This window comes from Typopeltis vanoorti, chromosome 12 (genome assembly GCF_054136105.1).
Source record: "Typopeltis vanoorti isolate ZY-2024b chromosome 12, IOZ_Tvanoo_1.0, whole genome shotgun sequence".
Classification (NCBI taxonomy): domain Eukaryota; kingdom Metazoa; phylum Arthropoda; class Arachnida; order Uropygi; family Thelyphonidae; genus Typopeltis; species Typopeltis vanoorti.
The window spans coordinates 106,010,666-106,032,281 of NC_143560.1; the positions used below are offsets into that span (position 1 = coordinate 106,010,666).

A 21,616-nucleotide genomic window follows, 5' to 3' on the forward strand; every position below is an offset into this window, starting at 1 on the left:
GTGGGTCTGGCTCCCACTGATGAGACCTCAATAAAGGTCGAAACCAGTCTGGGTAGTGACCCTTCCCTTAATTCATAGCATTATACATGTCAGCAAGGAGATGTGCTTTGCATTATGGGAGAAACTAAGGTAAGTGATGAGAACTTATACCACCTTTACCACGAGTTGCCCCAGTCCTGAAGATACTTCAAGCGCAAACTTTGTTTGCTTACACTTGGATAAAGGATTAAACTAAATATATAATTATTATATTCTGCTTGCATAGTCAGCTTTTTTAATATTTGCAAATATTCTAACAAATTATTTCTTTAGATCACAGCCATTTCTGAATAAAGCTGAATTCATGTTCCATTATGAAAAATCTTTATAACTTACCAGACACTGTCCTGTAATGGGATCACATGATTCAGCATGATTGTAACAATCACAACGTTCACATACGCCTCCAGGAAGGCTGCTGGCTATGCGACGGTATCCTGGTGCACATAACTATTAAAAACACCATTCAGAGCTGATTAACAAAACTTGCAAAAATATTATTATTATTATTGTACATCTAACATACTACATCAAATTTCATATATCACAACAACCTATTTTGTGCAATTTTTACATTTTTTTAAAAATTTTAATATTTCTAACATTTTTAATTTGCTTCAGTGTAGCAGATTGATATTCTTACATTTGGTGGAGGAATTTGAAGATCCTACACATTCTTAAACTGAATATGGGTTAAAATTCTATGAAAGAATCTTGATCCACTATTTGGCTAATATCAATAACAATTTTGTGATCTGCCTAATTCATAAACTACCATTGATTTAATTGAAGAGAAAATCAATTACACCCACAAATTATTATTATTATTATTTGACACCTCCAGGGAGTCCAAGGACTCATCAAGGGAGGACACCTGCTCTACAACTCCATCTCCACCATTCAATCACCAAATGACTGCAACTACTGCAATGCCATCTACTGCTGACCATCACTGGTATTTCCACAGATAATCACAAACATCCATGCCCACAGTGGGATTCGAAACTGCAGCCTTTTGGCTGGAGAGCGGATAAGCTATCCACTCGACCAACCAGGCTGGAAAATTTACCGTGGAAAGTATAAAAATGTTGCTTTTCTTGAACATTTACAGCATCCAATAACAAGATGATAACCTCAACTTCGTGGTCTACGGAAAACCAACTCAATACTAGATAATATCTTCAGAGATACATATTACTACCCCTCAAAAAACAAACATGATTATTAAGACTTAAGTATTTAGTACACAAAACGAAATCAACCCGCTCTTAAAAAAAATTCTGGCAATAACTGGCTTATATTTTAAATAAATTTCCAAGTAAAGCTACTAAAAATGTTCAACATATATTAGCAATAAATACATTGTGCAATATCCACCAGGGAGAGATAAAATTCTGTCTATTCTTGCTATGAGAGGTTTTTAAATAGTGTCATCCTCTTAATTCAATGTGATCTTATAGTCAATTGTGGGGATGACTGGAGAACAATCCCAGGCAGAGAAGGCCAACTCAAGGCAGTTAACCCACACAGGGCTAACCACCTGGGTATCAGTCATCTTTGCACTTTAGTTTCAACTGGTCTTTTGGTTGTTCATCTATATGAGATTGGTGAAAAAGGAAAATTGATGGCCTTTGGCTATATGATGATATGATGAGGCCTTTTCTCTATCACTCATGTTATCTATCGGTCTTTCTCCTAATACTATCAGGCTCTCTTGCACCCCTCTACTCTAAGCCTATGATGAGCAACCCTTTACTTTTTCACCTCAAAGATTAAAACTAGTCTGCATAGTGTCCCTTCCCCCCCCCCCAATGCATAGCATTAGACATGTCCATAAGGATATGTGTGTGTGTTGCATTATGGGGATACTAAGCCAACTGATGTGAAGCCATTAGCCTCTATATACAAGTAGCCCAGTTGTGAAGTAACTTCATGTGCAAACTTTGTTTGCTTACACTTGGATAGAGGATTAAACCAAAAATATAATTTCTTGGCATCTTTAATTTAAATTATTGATTGATTTAATTGAAATTATTGTTATCATTTTCCTGACCTTCGTGGAGTCACAAGACTAATCATGGAAGGTCAACACAAAGTCTATCATACCACACCCTTAAACTCATCCATTGTCTGCATGTTCACCACCCTCTAATGCATTCCATGCTCCAACCACTCTCCATTCAAAAAACTTACTTTTTATCCTTTTATTTACTACTCTCTTTTGTAACTTTAACAAAATTTAACAAGAAATTAAATGCAAAATGTAGTTTTTGAAAGCCAACTCAAAAAATAAGTATACACTTATAAACATAATTATCCATTGCATTTTAATTCAAAAAGATAATGAAAATTAAATCAGTGTGCAAAACAGACACTTTTTTCTGACTTGTTCAATTATTATTGAAATGTGTACATTTCTTTTTTTTTAGATTCAAAGAAATTCACCAGCATTACTTATACTTTTTTTTTTTTTGTGGATGCATCAGAACTAGGTAAACAATTATTATTATTGTTAAGGCACCTCCATGGAGTCAGAAGAATCAATGTAGGAGGTCCAGTCTAAATCTAATCACACACTACCTATCTTAACTCTCTCTCTCTCTCTCTGAACACATTCACCAATAAAATACAAGAGACCATGGCAATCCATCCACTAATTCACTACTCTCCAAAAGAAAAATCTAGTCTTATACTGACACTCTTTTTTGTAGCTTCTGTAATGATACTACTCATCCAGCTAAATCCTAACTGATTTATCCTCTTGACATTGAGAATACACTCTGATACAGCCTCCATCAAACACCGATACAAAATTAATAATGGAAAAAACTCACATACAAAGATTATTTAATAGTATAATTTTCGCCTGTGTGTCACAGGCATCTTCAGTACATCTTTGTGCTGAAGATGCCTGTGACACACAGGCAAAAATTATACTATTAAATAATCTTTGTACGTGAGTTTTTTCCGTTATTAATTTTGTATCGATATGTCTACTCACGGTATACCTCTTTTAAAACTTACTCCATCAAACACCATTGTAGAACAGCATGATCTATAAGCGCTTTAAAATACTGAAATGTAAAAAAATGACCCATCTGATCAACACTATTCTATCTAATAGAACAATACAGGTACTTCTAGGTGATGATATGAGCAAGCCAAGAAAACTTAACAATGGACTCCCACAAGGGTCAGTTCTGGCCCCTGTACTTTTCAATTTGTATATTTCTGACCTTCCATGGACAACGTCTAGAAAATTCGCATGTGCTGATGATTTATGCATCACATTCCAACACCAGAACTTCTGTACTATAGAGCACATACTAACTAATGACCTAGAGGAGCTAAACCACATCTTTGAGAAGTGGCATCTTATTCCAAGCACTACCAAGACTGAAACGTGCTGTTCCCATTTGAACAACAGCATGGCACGAGACATCTTAAGAGTGCCACTAAATGGGAACATACCACCGCACAATTTTAATCCAAAGTATCTGGACAGAACTTTCTCTTTTAATAGACACCTCTCCAATATTGCTGCCAAACTCAGAACTAGAAATAACATACTGGATAAACTTGCCAGAACAACCTGTGTGGTTTGTGCTCCCACATTAAGGACATCTGCTCTGGGCCTCATCTACTTAACTGCAATACTGCTCAGCTGTCTGGCTGAAGAGTGCACATGTTAAATTAATTGATACTGTGTTGAATCAGACAATGCGTATCATTTCTGGAACAATAAAGATAACTCCATCATAGTGGCTACCAGTTCTGAGCCACATACAACCACCACAACTACGATACCAAGACAACCTGATTTGTGAATATAACAAAATTGCCAGAATCCACTACTTCCTATATACTCTGATATTCACAGCTTTAGATCCCAGAGGCTTAAGTCAAGACACCTGCCTATTATAACGGCACAACAACTTGTCACTGAGGGCTATGATGCAACAATAGCATGGCAGACGGAATGGACTGCCAAAGCCCCGGTAATCTGGTAGACTGTCGTTAACTCAAACAACCCTCCATCAGGGTTCGCACCAACCATGGTAGGTGCGGAGCTTCCTTATTTTCTTGGGGGGATAAGACCAAACTTATCTTGTGAACGTGGTGAGGATAACCAAACTATACAACATATCATATCACATTTGACATTCAATTTTAATTTCATGCTTATTTGTATATTTTTATATGTATATATGACTACTGTGTTACTTCACACTATTGTATTCTTTTATGCATTTTGTTGTCTTGTATGTGGGTTTTTTTTTTTTTTTTGTGTGCAGTAGCATATGCATGTATTCTTCTTAGCTAAACGCTAAATAAATAAATATTAAACACCATTGACTTGCTCCTATGTACAACTAGCATCCTTCCCTTGCAGATTCCTATGCCATGGCACTACTTCAAGGTATCTCCTAAGCCTGTCATATTCACATGCTTCGTAGTTCCATATGCACCCTACCTCCCACTTCCTTTTCACTGAAAATTCCTCATTTTTAGAAGCATCTTGAATTAAGCCTGATGATCCCTAATCAGAGGCAATGTGGACACTTTGTTATAGACAGATCCTCTGATGCTTTACCAGATCCAGCACTCTTGAATCCATAGTCCCATTCATTACATGCTATTTAGAAATAAATGTTCTTTAGCCATCGTCGTAGTCTTCCTATCCAGGCTCTAAGCCATGTGGCCTGTTCCAGACTCAGTCCATCTTCTTCTTCTTGGTTGTCCCCTATTCCTTGTTCCTCTAGGATTACATATTAGGATCTTTTTTGGTAGCCTTTCTCTCTCTGCATTCCTGCTATATGATCTAGCCAGTTTTTCCTATATTTGATTACTGAGTTTGTTATGGGATTGATTTTGTAATTTTTAATTATTTATGTCCTTTAGCAAGTTCATAAATACGATTTCCTTCCCTCTATGTGAACTTTCTTCCTTTCAATCTATGCCCCCATAGTTGAAGTCACCTATAATAATTACTTGGGATACATTCATTATGCTAATTTGCCATATATCATTCATATCACTCTCTTGCATCCCCTTGGCCTCAAATGTACTATGTACTCACATCTATCACAATTCACTAATTCAAAAAATTGTTGAAATGTTCTAAAATTTCAAAACACAAAGGATGCTTATGCTTGATGTGTTTTGAAAGCATTGCCCCTTGCAGGCAATGTCCACTAGCTGACTGATTGTGGCTGCCCATTCAGGTCTGGTCATCTTTGCAGAAGCAGAGGCAAAATAGTGCAAGACTATCAGAATTCCCCTTTCTGGATGTCCACAGATTGCACTGCATGGTGAATATGGAAGCAAGGTTCCAGTCCAAATGATGGTAGTCTGGATGATAGGATAGTAAAAAAGACTCATGTTGAGTGAAGATTATGGGAAGAAAAGCATAGAAAAATAATAAAAACAAAAAGGGCCTGTACTATCACTGGGAAGTCCCTCTGTCACGAACAGGAGCCTCACATGAAGGGGTAGCAGTTGGGAATCTTTGAGAAGAATGATGATAAAGGCCATCATTCCAGTTAGAATTATTTCAGAAATTTCATAAGAGCACCATCATGACACTAAATGACACAAGTCTAAGACTGATTGGTTGAAGTATGTTCTGTAGTAAGGGAATCTTGGACAAGGTTTAGGTCTGAGTCACTAAGAAAAGAACTAGCAATCTAGAGTATATCTGGAAGAGAAAATCAGCAAATAAGTCAGAAATCACTGAAACTGAATATTACATTAGCATGAGTCAACCAGATTGAGTTCCAAAATTGGGCTACAATTAAGTACACATGCCAGCCTGGTCAGTCAAGTGATTAGTGTACCTACTCTCCGGCCAAAAGGCTACAGGTTCAAATCTTGCTGTATACAACTATATATACACTCTCCCAAGATGGAATGAGTCACCATGGGAGAAGTAGTCCCAACCCTCCCACAATGGGAGAGGCCTTTACCCAGAAGTGGGGAAGACACAGGCTAAAAACAAACAAAATACACGTTTGGTGTCCCATCATCTGATTAGAAAATGAAACAGATGAGAGTGGAAGTTTGTTGCCAAGTGTTTCAACATTATCAAAGGGAGAGCAATGCTTTCTTCACAAAATTGTGACTACAGGCGATATTTAGCTCTATTAGGATGAGTCAGAAATGAAAATCCAGTCTACGGAATATCACAACCCTACCTCATTGAGGGCTGGAAAGTTCAAAGCTCAACCTTCTGCTGGATGGTGCACATGGTGACTGCCTTTTGGGGCAGAAAAAATGTCAATTCACCAGGAATGCATGATGAAAAGTAACAATAAATTTACAAAGTTATGTGAAACCTTGAGAAAGTTGAAACAATGAATTAATGTTTTTTGTGCCAAGTAACAGCCATAGCATTTGTAACATGACAATGCAAAGCTGTACATGAGTATGTTCACTTCAACAAATATTAAAGAGATCAGAGCAAAGTAGAACATTCTACTTATGACATGCATTTTGCTCCATCATACTTTGCTTATTTTCTAAACTTCATCATTCTGAAGTTTCTGAACCCAAAGCTACTTGAAACTGGAGTGCAAATAAATAATTTACTGACTAAAATTAATTATTTATAAGCCAACGTTTTACCAGCTCAAGTTAGCATTTATCAGAGATGCTTTAACACAGTCAGCAAAGATAGGGAATGAAATGACCTCCAGAACAAGAAAGAACCACAACACTCTCAATGGTAATTTCTATTATTAATCTTAATGGGATGATAGGGCAGGGCACAAAATATATGCAAGATCACACACCTTGAGTTCTGTTGCAGTTAAATAGATTTTAGAACTTGTGCTGCTGTCTCTGATTTAAACTGAAATTCATGAAGTAGCCTGGCTTTTCCAAATCTGATGAAATGGGTTTCCTCCAAGGAATGTTGTACTAGTTCACTTTTTGGTTTCCATATTGTCTGTGTATTGCTAACACATTCATGCCGGCAGTGTCTGCATGTGTGCATGCATGCCACTTCCATGTAGAATGGCTGCATTTTCACAAAGTTTATATGGCATGTTAGTTGCAACTTTTCTGATAGAATTTCCTTTGTAAAATTAATATTTGTGAAGTGTCTGGATGATGTTGAATATCTCAAACGTATCTGAAACTGATTTCAGATTATATATATATATATTCTCATATTGATCTTTTTGCACTACATGAATTGTGTGTGTGCATTCTATAACAAAAGAAACATTTCTACCAGTAAAGGACTTAGCACCCAGCTCAAAAAATGGCTAGTGAAAACATACAAATGGAGCACTGCATTATATGGTTGTGAGGCCTGGACTCTAACAAAACAAGACATCAAAAAGTTGGAGGCATTTAAACTTTGGTGCTGGAGAAAGATGATAAAAATTAGTTGGACAGAAAGGAAAAGTATTGAATAAGTTCTGAATATAGTTCATGAAGAGCGGTCATTAATGAAACACATCAATAAGAGAAGAAAAAGCCTAATTGGACACTATTTGAGGCATAGGAGACTGAGTTCAGAAAGCCTGGACAGAGGGACGAATTCCCAATGATTGGAGTAGAGCTCTCATAGTACCCATCTATAAAAAGGGAAATAAAACTGAATGTGAGAATTACAGAGGTATTTCCCTACTGAGTGTTCCTGGCAAGATCTATGCAAGTATACTTGAGAAACAGTTGAGAAGATTTGTGGAAGAAAAGCTTGGTGAAGAACAAGCTGGATTCAGGCCAAATAGAGGCTTTCAGGATCTATTTGGCCTGAATGGGAAATGCATGGGAATATAACAAAGATCTGTATTTAAGTTTTGTCGATCTGGAAAAGGCATATGACAAGGTGCCAAGAGAGAGAAGCTATTCAATACGCTATAGTTATATGGTGTCAATGAAGCATTATATCAAGCAATACTTAGTCTTTATTTGAGTTGTGAGTCAGCAGTTAGAATTGAAGGAAGTACAGAAAGATGGTTTAATGTTAAATCTGGTGTGAGACAAGGATGTACATTATCCCCTCTGTTATTCATTATCTATATGGATCACATTATGAAGGAAAGTGGTATTAAGCATGATATCAGAATTGGAGATGTTAATGTCAGCTCTTTGCTTTATGCAGACGATGTTATACTTCTAAATAAATCTGCTACAAGTTTGCAAGATTCCCTGACTAAATTGAATAACTGTTGTAATAGATAAGGTATGAAGGTCAGCAATAAAAAGACAAAGACAATGAAAATAGGTAGAATTGTTGAAAATGACTGTGTTGTGAACGGGGAACCTGTGGAACAAGCAAAACATTTCAGCTACTTAGGCACGATTTTTACTGAAGATGGTAAATTAAATATGGAAATAGACAACAGAATCAACAAAGCTGGTATGGTAGGCAGTCAATTGAATAAATTCATATGGAATAAGAGAGAAATTAGTCGGAACACTAAATTAGCTGTATACAAGACAGTGTTCAAACCAGTTTTAACTTATGGATCTGAGAGTTGCGTCAGAAGTAAAACACTTGGCCAAACACTAGAGACCGCAGATATGAGAGTCCTGAGAAAGATTAGAGGCGTGAACAGATGGCATCAATGGCAATATCATATTAAAAACGAGGATATTAGGAAAGAACTTGACATTGCCAGCATCCAGGAATGCATTAGCAGAGTTAATCTCAGCTGGTATGGTCACTTAAACAGAATGGGCAAGGAAAGATTAGCAAAACAAGTGTTCTCTGCCAGGTTGGCAGGAAAACGACCCAGAGGAAGACCAAGATATAGATGGAATGATACAGTACAATGTGCCTTAGAAAATAGAAATATAAGATCTGATAATGTTGGAGTCTTGACAAGTAACAGACTGATTTGGAGGAAAATTGTAGATAGGAAGTTAGTAATGATGTAAATTTTTTATGTAATACTATCATATCCTGTACACCCCTTAAGGGTACATGTCAGGAATTTGATGATGATGATGACACTGATTACAGAAATAATGGAGGAGGGGTTGTGGAAGGAAGGAAAGAGGCCACAGGGTAGACCAAGAATTTCATATATAAATAACATAATGATGCTAACTGGCGCTAAGAGTTATGAAGAGATAAAAAGGAGGTCACAAGACAGGATGTTATGATGTGCTGCTATAATTACCAATCTTCAGATTGATGCACCAAAGAAGAAGAAGAGAATTGTGTGCCTTCCATATCTAATGACCGTATTATAATCAGCTGTTATATGTATTTCTGGAATAGAAAACTTGCAAGAGGATGCTAGAAATGTGTTTAGTTAGTTGTTATATTTGGGGCTGCAATAAATCTGTTTTACTTGCATTCATGCAGAACAGTCTGTGGGAGGGGATTGTTTTTCCAATATGAATGTCTCTGATTCTGCAGAAGCAAGAAAATGTTCTTCATGTATAGGAACATAGGAAAAAAAGGTCTTCGTAGTAAACATTTATAATTTCTGAATAAAAATGAATAATTCTATGTATTATAAGAAGTATCTGCATGTGAAAAATCTATTGATATGACAAAAGAGCTGCTGACAATAATAAAAAAAAAGTAATAAATGTAGGATTCACAAAAGCATGGATAATTCCGATAATAATTGGATATTATGTATCCTATTACTGCGTAAAATGTATACTATCCTGATAAAATGCAAACAAAAGACCATGCTTAGAAAACGAAGTGAAATATAAATCAAACAGAGAAATAAATACACATAACAAGCACAACAAAATTTACAAGATAATTTGCTGCTCCAATCCACTCACATGTATTCCAGCCTAAAGGAATTGCCTGATCAACATTATTAAATAGTTCATCAGATTAGCCCCTCCCTATAATTATTTACTGAACTACCAAATGTATACAGCAGCTGTTTATTATTGGTTAGTTAAATCTCTACCCCTCTGCATACAAGGAGAGGAAAAGAGATTTTTTTTTAATTATTCCATCATAAATTCATTTATGCATGTATATTATAGGATCACATGCATTCACTGCACCCAGCAACTTACAGGACACACATATAATATCACAAATGTTAATTAATAATAATTTGTTTGCCAGTAATGAAAGTATTTTTACTCACACTTGTTCTTTCCTTTACATTTCCCATTCTCACATGGTTTATTAATGATGGTACATATTTATATATTTACACCTTGAATAATTCAAATATATCAACCAAATATAATCTAGCATATAAACTTAGGTGTTGATGTTATTCACGACTTATTTTTAACAGTATTAACAACACCAAACAAACTATTTTATAAAAAGATGTTTTATTCACTTGCTTATATTTTGTTGAATTTCAAATCAGCATCATCAGAGCACAACACATGTATACGTGACAGTAAGTAAGTGAAACAATATATTTGTACTGGACAAAAGACCTAAAGTCCTATTTTGGTGTCCTCTAATATTGTAAAAAAAAATTACAGCTATGTGGGAGCATTCAAACCTCATGTTAAACTAGCAACTCTGATCTGTTCACCTAAGAATAAACTTCACCCTCTAGCACACCCTGGAGTGTATGAAGTTCCCTTGTGACTTGGCCTACTATGGGCAAACAGGAAGATCAGTTAACATCTGCCTGGAAGAACATAAAAAATATATTCGCTACTATTACTATAGCAAGTCAGGACTAGCAGAGCATGCGTTGGATATCCTTTCATGTAGGATTAGATGGAAGAAAATGAATGTGCTGTTTAGAAGCAGTTATAGATCTGAAGGATTATTTTTTGAGTCAGCCATGGCTTTGAATAATTCTCCTAACCTAAACAAATATGGTTGCATTAATTTGTCAAAAATTTGGGAGACTGTTATTGTAAGAGCAGCTTCCATATAGCTGTAATATGGAAATGTGTAATGTTTTTTATTTTATTTTATTTTTTACATTAGAGGGTGCCAAAACAGGACTTGAGATCTTTTGTCCATTATAATCTTATTGTTTCACTTACTCACTGTTGCATATATATGCTGTGTTGTGCTCTGATAATGCTAATTTGAAATTCAGCAAAATATAAGCAAGTGAATAAAACATCTTTTTATAAAATAGTTTCATTTGATGTTGTTAATACCATTAAAAATAAGACATGAACACCATATATAGCATTCCCCTTCGTTATTGTTTTTCAATGTATTCTAAAATAAACACATAGTTCCCCTCTCCCTCTATGAAGTTTTGTTTACAATTAAACAATCATTACAATACATAGTGCATCTACCAAAATGTAAGAGAACTTTCCACAGGCACAGCATTTTCTCTTGCCCTGTCAGATAACTAGGGTGATAGTGAGAGAGCTACTACATGATCGTCTTGATGTGAATATGTTAAAGCCTTTAATGATGCCAGCCTGAGTGAAACATCAAGCTTGTAAATAATTTAGTTCAGTAAATTATTTATTTTCAGTGCAGTTTCGTGAAGTTTTTGAATTAAAAAGTTCAACGTGAATTATTGCAATAACTACAGAAATTTGAACATGGAAATATACCTACCTAGACTGTAGACATCTTGAAGGTATCCATTTTGAAAATGACAAACAGGTCAATATAAACTGAAAAAAAAATGGTTGCAAAAAACAATCTGAAGAGTTTTGCTGTGACATCTTTGAAAGTCTGTTACACAAGAAAGAAAAGGTAGGAAGGGTGGTTATGTTGAGAAAGCATGTATAAAAATAAAACAGACAACTGCACTATCTTTTATTTTTTGTTTCATTAACATCCGTGAGTGGGGAATTATCATAGCAGAAGCCTTACTTTGAGAATGCCCCTCATATTCAGGATATAGCAAAAACCTCTCGTGATATCTAAAGGCATCATCAAATAGATTATATATGATTATTTAATTTGCATTTTACATGAATTTCATTTCTTTCTTCTTTTTTTTTTCTGCATTCACATGCAGAAAAATATGGGGATATTAGTAATAACTTTTTTTCTGTGTTCTTGTAAAACCATGACTTTTTGCCAGTACTGTGATTTTATTAAGTCTTGAAACAAAAGTTTTCTACTTCACATGCAACTAAAAAAAAAAAGTATTAATTATGAAACAACTGAAAAAGTTATAGTGAGACATAAATACTTTAACACAGCACCTATATTTATCGTTTTACTCACTTCACAAGACAATCCAGAATATCCAGGAGGACATTTACATTTTTCCACTCCTTCTAGTCGTTTTAAACTTCCTGATTCATTTGAGGCAGTTTCCATTCCCACATTATGAAGGCTGAAATTGTAGTATATTAAACTAAATTTTGAAGACAGAAATATAAATACAACTGTTATTGTTTATTGAAATATTATACCTCTGTTGAATACCTCTGATTAACTTATTGTTATCAGAATAATTACATTGGCCAGCAAAAAAAAATTTTTTTTCTGCTGATTATGATCTGACACTTGTTTTTTTATTAATTTGGGTGCGCTGATTTCAAATATCAAACCCATTTTTCTCTATCATGTCAGGTTTTTCCTCTATGGCATTTCTTTTTGCTAATTTGTAAGTTTTTGATAGTTTTAAGGAGGCAGTACTATTTAGAGGATCAAAAAAATCGATTTTTTAATATTATTTTCTGAAAGTATGTAATTTTAAAAATCTGTTCCTAACTTTTTATCAAGAAATTCGAAAAATCACCGAAGATATAGCCTATTATTCAAAGCAGTACGCAGATCAGAATCAGAGCGCTCACTGCTCTCGCTTGTTAGTAAATGAATAAATGCATAAGAACCTGCAACGGCATGTACTGGTGCTTTGAATGCAAGAGAGGCCGATAACCGACCTAATACATTTAGGTGATGAAAAGTAGGCGATGACAACTGCCTAAAACAAATGAATGCTATATGCATCATAGCGGACAAAGAACGATCGAAATCAGTCAATCGTTAATCGATCGTGAAAGTATGATGAGCGCTTATAGCGTTTCAATAAAGTCTCTGGTTTTTTTTTTTTTGTCTTGTTAATTGCATGTTAGTCGGCAGTGAAGAAAATACATCATGTCTACCACTCGAAAATGTGTCAATAGTGTAGATTCCTTCTGCTACATTTGTGGCAGCTTTACTGTTCCCAGTCAAAGGACAAATATCACTGATTTCATTAAGAAAGTGTACTTTGCATACTTTGACGTAAAAATTGCAAATCAGGACAATTCATGGGCTCCAAATAAAGTGTGTGAGTCATGTGTAGAAAATTTATGACAGTGGAGCAAGGGAAAACGCCAAAAATTAGCTTTTGGCATTCCAATGATTTGGTGTGAACCGAAAAATCACGTAGATGATTGCTATTTTTGTTTAGTTCAGACTTCTTTATAATAAGAAGAATAAGAAAAAAATTGTGTATCCAAATCTTGACTCAGCAATTCGGCCAGTTGCTCATTCCAATGAAATAGCCGTGCCAATTTATGAAGGACTTCCTTTACTTGAGAACGAGCATGATCGGGATATGCCAGATGTTCTCGAGGACCAAGACCCGGATGTTGATTTAGACAATGAAAATTTAATTTCTAGTTCTGGACCACAATGTTTTACTCAAGCGGAATTGAATGACTTAGTAAGAGATTTGGGCCTATCAAAGGAATCATCACAATTGTTAGCTTCAAGATTAAATGAAAAAACTTACTGGAGCAAGATATGAAGATAACTTTTTATCGTAGCAGGGAAAGTAACCTTGTACAATATTTTAAACATGAGTGTGGGTTTGTTTACTGTAAAAATGTGTCAGGTTTACTAACTGAAATGAGTGTTGTACAATATCATCCAAATGAGTGGCTTTTATTTATCAACAGTTCAAGCAGAGTCTCAAGTGTGTCTTACTACACAATGGGAATGTATATGGTTCAATTCCTATTGGCTATTCGGTCCACTTAAAGGAAACATATGAGGACATTAAAAAGGTTCTGAAGTTATTAAAATATACAGACCATAACTGGATCATCTGTGTGGATCTTAAAATGGTGAACTTTTTACTTGGTTTTCCAAGAGGATATACAAAGTTTCCGTGTTTTCTATGCTTCTGGGAGATAGTCGAGCTAGAAACCAAAACTGGAGTCAGAAACATTGGCCTCTTAGAATACCCTTAAATGTTGGAGAACAGAATGTTATAAATCAACCTTTAATCGACAGAGAAAAAATCATTTTTCCACCCTTTACACATCAAACTAGGTCTTATGAAGCAGTATGTTAAAGCTTTAGATTTAAAAGGTGACTGTTTCCAATACATATGTGAAAAATTTCCACGACTTAGTTATGAAAAAATTAAAGCCGGTGTATTTTATGGACTGCAAATTAGAACTTTAATGAGAGACCCAAATTTCATCATCTATGAACGAAATTGAGAAAGAGGCCTGGACTTCATTTATGATGGGTGCGAATAATTTTCTTGGAAACAAAAAAGCGTGCAATTACAAAGATCTAGTGGAAACAATGCTTGAAAATTTCCAGCGCCTAGGTTGCAACATGAGCATAAAGCTTCATTTCCTATACAGTCATCTTGATAGATTTCCTGAAAATTTAGGTGCTGTAAGCGATGAACAAGGAGAAAGATTTCATCAAGAATTTAAAACTATGGAAGATCGGTACCAAGGAAGATGGGATTCTCACATGATGGCCGACTACTGTTGGAGTATTCAAAGGGATTGCCAAAACAGAACACACAGCAGAAATTGCTACAAACAAAAATTTATTCCCTGAAACTCATGTGTAAGTAAAACTGTTATTTTTTTATAAATATTCTTGTAATTTTTAATGAATATTGTTAAGTAGTTATGTATCTAATTATTGGCCTCTCTCGCATTCAAAGCGCCAGTACGTGCCATTGCAGGTTCTTACGCATTTATTCGTTTACTAATAAGCGAGAGCGGTGAGCGCTCCGATTCTGATCTGTGCACCGCTTTGAATAATAGGCTATATCTTCGGGAATTTTTCGAATTTCTTGATAAAAAGTTAGGAACAGATTTTTAAAAAGTACATACTTTCAGAAAATAATATTAAAAAATCGATTTTTTTGATCCTCTAAATAGTACTGCCTCCTTAAAACTATCAAAAACTTACAAATTAGCAAAAAAAAAAAAAAAAAAAAATGAAAATGCCATAGAGGAAAAACCTGACATGATAGAGAAAAATGGGTTTGATATTTGAAATCAGCACACCCAAATTAGTAAAAAAGAACAAGTCTCATATAAAAGTCAGCAAAAATTGTGTTGAACTGTGTTATAAGCGAGATTGTTATCAGAATAATAATAGACATTAGAACTTCCAGGGCATTAGACATTTCAGGGAGAAATATTGAACACTGGGAAACACCATTTTGCCAGTGTTCAATTTCTACCTTGTTTAAAGTCATAAATATTGTAGGTAGAAATATACCCTGTGTTTTATTTGTTATAGAAGTTAAGAAAACCAAGAGTCTCGAATAGCATAATCACACCTGCATTTTAAAAAAAAATCCACTCAGACCTTTAGAATATAGTTTCTATATTCAAAAGGTCTGAGTGGGCCAAACTAATACGCAAGTAGTTCCATAGGTTGACTAGTTATTATTTCTGCATTTGTCTCACCTTCTCTGAAGATGGTAGAGAAATCCAGTAAAGCACTGATGTTGTGCATTTTAAAGAGTTTATAAAATCTGAAAAGTTGAAAGGAATAGAACTTTCATCATTATCATGCACTTAAAGGATTTAGGCCTATTGTGCCTGTTCCAGCCTTAGAAGCCATCAGCAAGTCTCTTCAATGGCCACCCTTTTTTTGGCCACAATGATCTTTTAACTGATGGTTTATAATGAGATATTTGTTTGGGCAGTCTTTCTATTTACATTCTTTTAGCATGATCCATCTGATTTTGATTATTTTCTTTATGTTCTCTATTAATGGTTCTTGGCTTAATTTTTCCTTCATTTATGATCAAATATGTCGTATTTTGCTGTTTTTCTCACAAATTTCATTTCAGCTACAATTAATCTTTGCGTATCATTTTGTTTCATTGTCCAAATTTCACTTCCACCTTTAAAACTTTGCAACTTTTCAGTCTCCATATCAAGGCTGCTCTGAGAAGTAAATGCATCCAGTAAGCTAATCAGACCATTATGGATTGGTCAAATTAGCTGACAACTAATCAGACCATTATGGATTGGTCAAATTAGCTGACAACTAATCAGATTTTAAGACAGCAAACACCAATTTACAAAAGATAGTTTAAAAAATTACAACAAATCCATTTAGAAAAAAAAAAAAAACCTCTGGAATCTGAATAAAAACTTATCCACATGAATAACATTAATAAAAAATTGATAAATTATGTCCACAGTGGAAGAACAATGAGAATGTAACTAGAATTCTAATGTTTTGGTATGCTATGGAAGAACATGATCGAACTACTGCATGGTACAAGTTATGTGCCAGATGCTATTCTTAAGATCCTAGAACATTAATGCATACCAATATTGAAAGAATGAGATGCAGACTAGAGCTATTTTTAAAACCAAGAATCTTAGAGCATTAAAATGATACTATTACAAGTTAAAAGTGCAGAATAAGCTACTATTTTTGTAAAACTTAAACTTGGTGTAGAAGTATAGTTTTAAGTCCTTTACCTAAAGTCTTGTTTTTCACAAAGAAAACCACTACATTATTATATATATATATATATATATATATATATATATATATATATATATATATATATATATATATATATATATGCTTAACAAGAAATTATATTCTTGATTTTATCAATATTTTAATCTGGCATAAGCAAACAAAGGTCTGCATGTGAAGCCTTCACAACCAGCTATCAGTTAAGATGCACCCTTAATTTTACTACAGAGCTTGTGTAGCTCAGTTGATAGTCCTTGATGAGTCTTAACTCCAGGAGATGTTTGTGTAATAATAATATCAGTAATGCCTCTACTCAGGAAGACCTGGTTTGAATTCTACCTCTCGCATGAGGAACCATTATTAGAGCTTTTCAACTAAAGGTGAAAAAGCATTTTCTTTCCTGGAAACTGCAAAATCCTGCCAAACATAAATTGGCTACAAAATACAAGCTTTGACAGACATACCAAACTATTCAGATAGGACTAGCTGCTCTATTATGATATCAATTTGGTTTAAGTGAAACAAGTTGTTTGACCATGACAGGACACTGCACTTTATACATGAAGGGGGAAGATATCTTTATTCCAGGTTGCTTCAAGTATGTATAGCACACTTCTTGAGAATTGTATGTTTGCACTACATCATGCTGTGCATCACTTCTAGATCAGCATTTCAAACTGATACCAGATACTATAATTCTTGTTTGTCTGATTTATTTTTTCCTCACTCATATTTTGATGTTTGTATTTCACTTATTCATGTTGGCGATGTAAATCACAACAGAACGATCACCTCCAGTTTAGTACCTCACTTTTCAACTTCGAACCACTATAGACTGGGATAACCGCTCTATGCGCTACGTAGTTGATGATTACAGACATCGATTATTCGAAGAAGTGGCAGTAGTGCTACGTACAGGCAGCAACCTAAACAGAAATCAAGGGGCCATACTGAACGATACTTGGAAAAATCTAATTAATTCCCTCAGTTCAACAGAACTACAGTATGCGAATAATCATACTACGCGTTTGCATGTAACGCGTGTTCATGATACTTAGTAGAAAGTCACAATTCATACAGACATGTCACATGAACGTGTTACCTTAGCTACCTAACAGGTACTAACGCTTTTTTGTATTCTTAAACCTTTTTTTGCATTTATCAATTTTTTGTACTGTGCAAGCCTTGAAAAAGCTAGTCAGTTACACACGAAACCGGTAAGCAATATTATACGAACATATGTATGAATTAAAAATCTATGGTCAGTTCATCTATAAGTCTTATATTTTTTAACATTTTATGACCAAAAATATGTATAATTTAAGCCTGGTTCCATAAGGTGACATTAATAATAGTTTAATTTAGTTGCCCAAGGATTCATCAGTGCTCCTCAAAACAAAATTCATGCTGATAACAACCTTAAAAAAAATTTTGCATCCAATTTCTGTTTAAGTGTCAGAACCCCCCCCCCCCCCACCACCACCACCACACACACACACACACACACACACACACACTTTGTTTCTGCTGTCTGCCTGTTCACTGCTTTTTATTTAATCTAATCTTTTATACTAATATTTATGAATGAGTTTCAATATGATACATGTGAGTGTGTAGATATTTAGTTCTAATATTTAGTAAATATTAGATATTTATCTAATAACCCTAACTAGAGTAAAGAAACATCAGAATTAGATAGACTGGTATAATTTCATGCAATGTGCATATCCAGGATGCAACGAACTACTTTTGAATGAATTATCCTTCTCCCATTCTCATAAATTCTATCCACATTAGTCCCCTTACTAATGATATAATAAATCTACTGCCCTGCAGTTAACTGTCAATCCTTAAACATTTTCTTTTTCATTTGCAAAGATTTCTGCACAAGAAATTACCCTAACTCATGAAAAGTAAAAGGATTAGGCAAGAAACCAGCATAGTAAAGTAGGCAAAATCAGATTATGAGAAGAAAATAACCAAAACGGTGAAAGAAAATTCCGAAAAGGTTTTTTTTTTTTTTTTTTTTTTTTTTTTTTTTTTTTTTTTTGTGGCAAGTAGGAGGAAGAATATGAAAAGATAACTTTAATGAGTACTAATAATATAGAGGTAACAGAAGCAGGTGAAATTGTTGAGCTACTATGTGATAATTTTGCAAGGAGGTATCCAAGTGAAGATATTGTTATGACAGAGGTGAGAACAGAAGTTGATGAATTGAAGGTACTTAGGATATCACAAAATCTGAATGCAAATACAGCTGTGGGACTGAATGGGATATCAGCTCGCATTTTAAAGGAATGTGCAGGGAAACTGTTAATATCTATACAAACAGATATTGCTTTTGGAGAATCTTTTTTCCAGTTTGCCAAATTCTTTTTTCGGCAAGTCAGAACCTAAAATTTCACTATTTACATTCCCTGAAATGCAGAACATAGTGATTAACCTTAAGTTACTATTTTACTGTGAAAGTTTCCTCAACTATCATCATATGCTTTGTTTTCCAATATACACCTAATCAAAGCAGATCAGAAATAGAGTTGTCTATTTGTTTCTAAAGTATGCTGAGTGATCAGCAACTTATGTAGCTTACAGTGAAAAAAAAATTTTGAAAATACCATGAACAGCGAAGCAACTGAAACCAACTCCAGACTTTCTCAGATAGGTGAATGCTTTGATCTTCATGAAGATCAAAGTAGTCACCTATCTGAGAAAGATCAATATGGATGCACTCAATAATTTCTTAAAAATGTTCTTGGGTATCTCCTAGACTTGCATTCTTTAACATCGTCAATTTCATTAAACTAATTACACTAATCAAACTTTGGATAATAAAAAATATCTTTTCCTTCAAGCTTTTTGTTGCACTGTTACTATATTTACATCTCTTCATCAGAATGGGATTGGGGGAACACACACAGCTTTACAGTTGATGAAAACCAATATTATTTTAATTTCAACAATAACATTTGCATTTAAAATATCAGTATTAATTTGTGAAAACTTTGAACTCTGTAATATACTATCCAACCTAGTCAAAAAACTTGCTCTAACAGTTCTGGTTATTTGAGCTGCGTGCACACACACACATGATAGTTGGCAAGACATTTATCAGCCATCATTTTAAATAATCATTACTTAATAAACCATTAGCAACTCAGATACAAAAACAACAGTTCAATAAATTAAAGGTATTTGAAATAAAACTGATAGAGTTGTCTGCAAATATAATCTTAGAATTATATGTGACCTCCCCCCACCACCCCCAAGTTAAGAACTCTTTTCAACTCCTTTATGAATTCTTACCTCCACCCAGTGGTGAGCTATGGAAATTTTAACAAAGGGCTCCCATCGTCAAAAAAAAAAAAAAAAGCCGTATTTCACACAAAAACTTTTATTAAATTAAAACAGCTTGTGTACTCCTTAATCAAAAAGTATGAGGGGGACAATCAACCTCTAAAGGCTATCATTTTTAAACAAATATTTCATGATCTAAACATGAAATATTTGCACACAATCATCTGTGTTAATTTATCTTACATAAGAAAAACGTTTTTTTAACTGTCAAAATATAATAAGAATAAAATCTTTATTAATCACGCATATGCAATAGTCCGCATTTTTTATAAACCAAATAAATTTGTTTTGTTTGTGATAGTAGTTTTTATGACAAACAATCTATAAATAATAAATAAATATTATCTAAACACAATAATATTGAAATATGTTGTATTTCTCTTCTGTTTTTATACTTCACATACTTCATGTGATAATCAATGGTACCAATCAAGGGGCATTATTTTATAGTCCCATTTATTTATATGCAATTACCAAATGTGAATTTTTATTTGCAAAATGGTGGTAACAGTAAATATAATATTTTATTTAATAAAATCACTTTGTTAGGTTACCGTATGAGTTTGTTGCTTAATATATTTCAAAAAATGATGGTTTTTTTTTTTTTTTTTTTTTTTTTTGAAAAATAAAAAAGTAAACAATAAGAACAAGGGACTCTCAAATTTGAGAAAAATTTAACAAAGGGCTCGGGCGAGCCCCCTTATAGCTCATCACTGCCCCCACCCCCATCTTATAATCTACCAGAGGCTGCAAAATCAAAAGTACTTGCAACATTACCATCAAGTGAAAGAATAAAAATCTTTTCTCTTTTTTTTTTTGTTTCCCACTCATGAAAGGTTGTAAATCAATATTACATTAGTACTGTGAGTGGGCTTTAGATTTTTTATTTTATTTTTTATTCATTTTTATGTATTGTTTCTTTTTTTTATATTAGGATAATAATACAATTTGCATGAAATGCTGGTCTGGTTAGCTCATGTGAAGAGAGCTTGGGCTCCACAACCATAGGATGTGGGATTGAATAACTAGAGGCAGAAATGCTTGTAAATGTCATTTAGGTGGAAGGGGAATTTCATCTCTTAGTGTGAGATCACTACCCTGCTTGAGGGAGGACCGAAATGCTCAAAGAAGTTTCAGATTGGATCTGAAGAGTTTCCATCTAGTCCCATAGCCTTGTGTATGATAAAATTTCAAAATTCTGCTCTGCTAAAATCCGCTATCATCTAAGCAGTGCAAAAATTTAGGTGGTAGGAAATGGGTTCCTGATTGTACAATGGCTCTGAAGCATGTAAACAAAATTAGAATAAATAAAACATGAAGGTCATTATGAATGAAACTTGTTAGAATTATATTATGTGCTTTTATTATATACTGCATTAATTTGCAAATATTATACTCACGCTCCTTCAATCTGATCTGTATGAAATTTAGCTCGAATCATTAGCCGACTCAAGTTATTTAAGGCAAGAGTAAATGCTTCCCTGTTAACAGGGCCACTTCTCTTGCCTGAAGATGTCAGGATAAACCACTTTTGTTCACGAAGAGGCATGCTAATGACAACTGACTCCTCTTCAGGTCGTACTCCCCAGTTAATACCTAAACGTATACCATTACCCTACAAATAATAAAATTCAG

At 34.2% G+C, this 21,616-nt stretch overlaps 1 protein-coding gene across 1 annotated transcript in view; it reads right to left on the reverse strand.

Moving 5' to 3' along the window:
* Positions 1-21,616, reverse strand: part of LOC150101107 (laminin subunit alpha lam-3-like) — a 789,889-nt gene that overhangs the window by 549,170 nt on the left and 219,103 nt on the right. The window contains exons 15-17 of the mRNA XM_090402236.1: positions 21,382-21,596; positions 12,155-12,266; positions 376-489 (exon numbers count right to left, since the gene is read on the reverse strand). Of these exons, the coding sequence (XP_090258362.1) occupies positions 376-489; positions 12,155-12,266; positions 21,382-21,596 (441 nt within the window). The remainder of the gene's footprint in view (positions 1-375; positions 490-12,154; positions 12,267-21,381; positions 21,597-21,616) is intronic.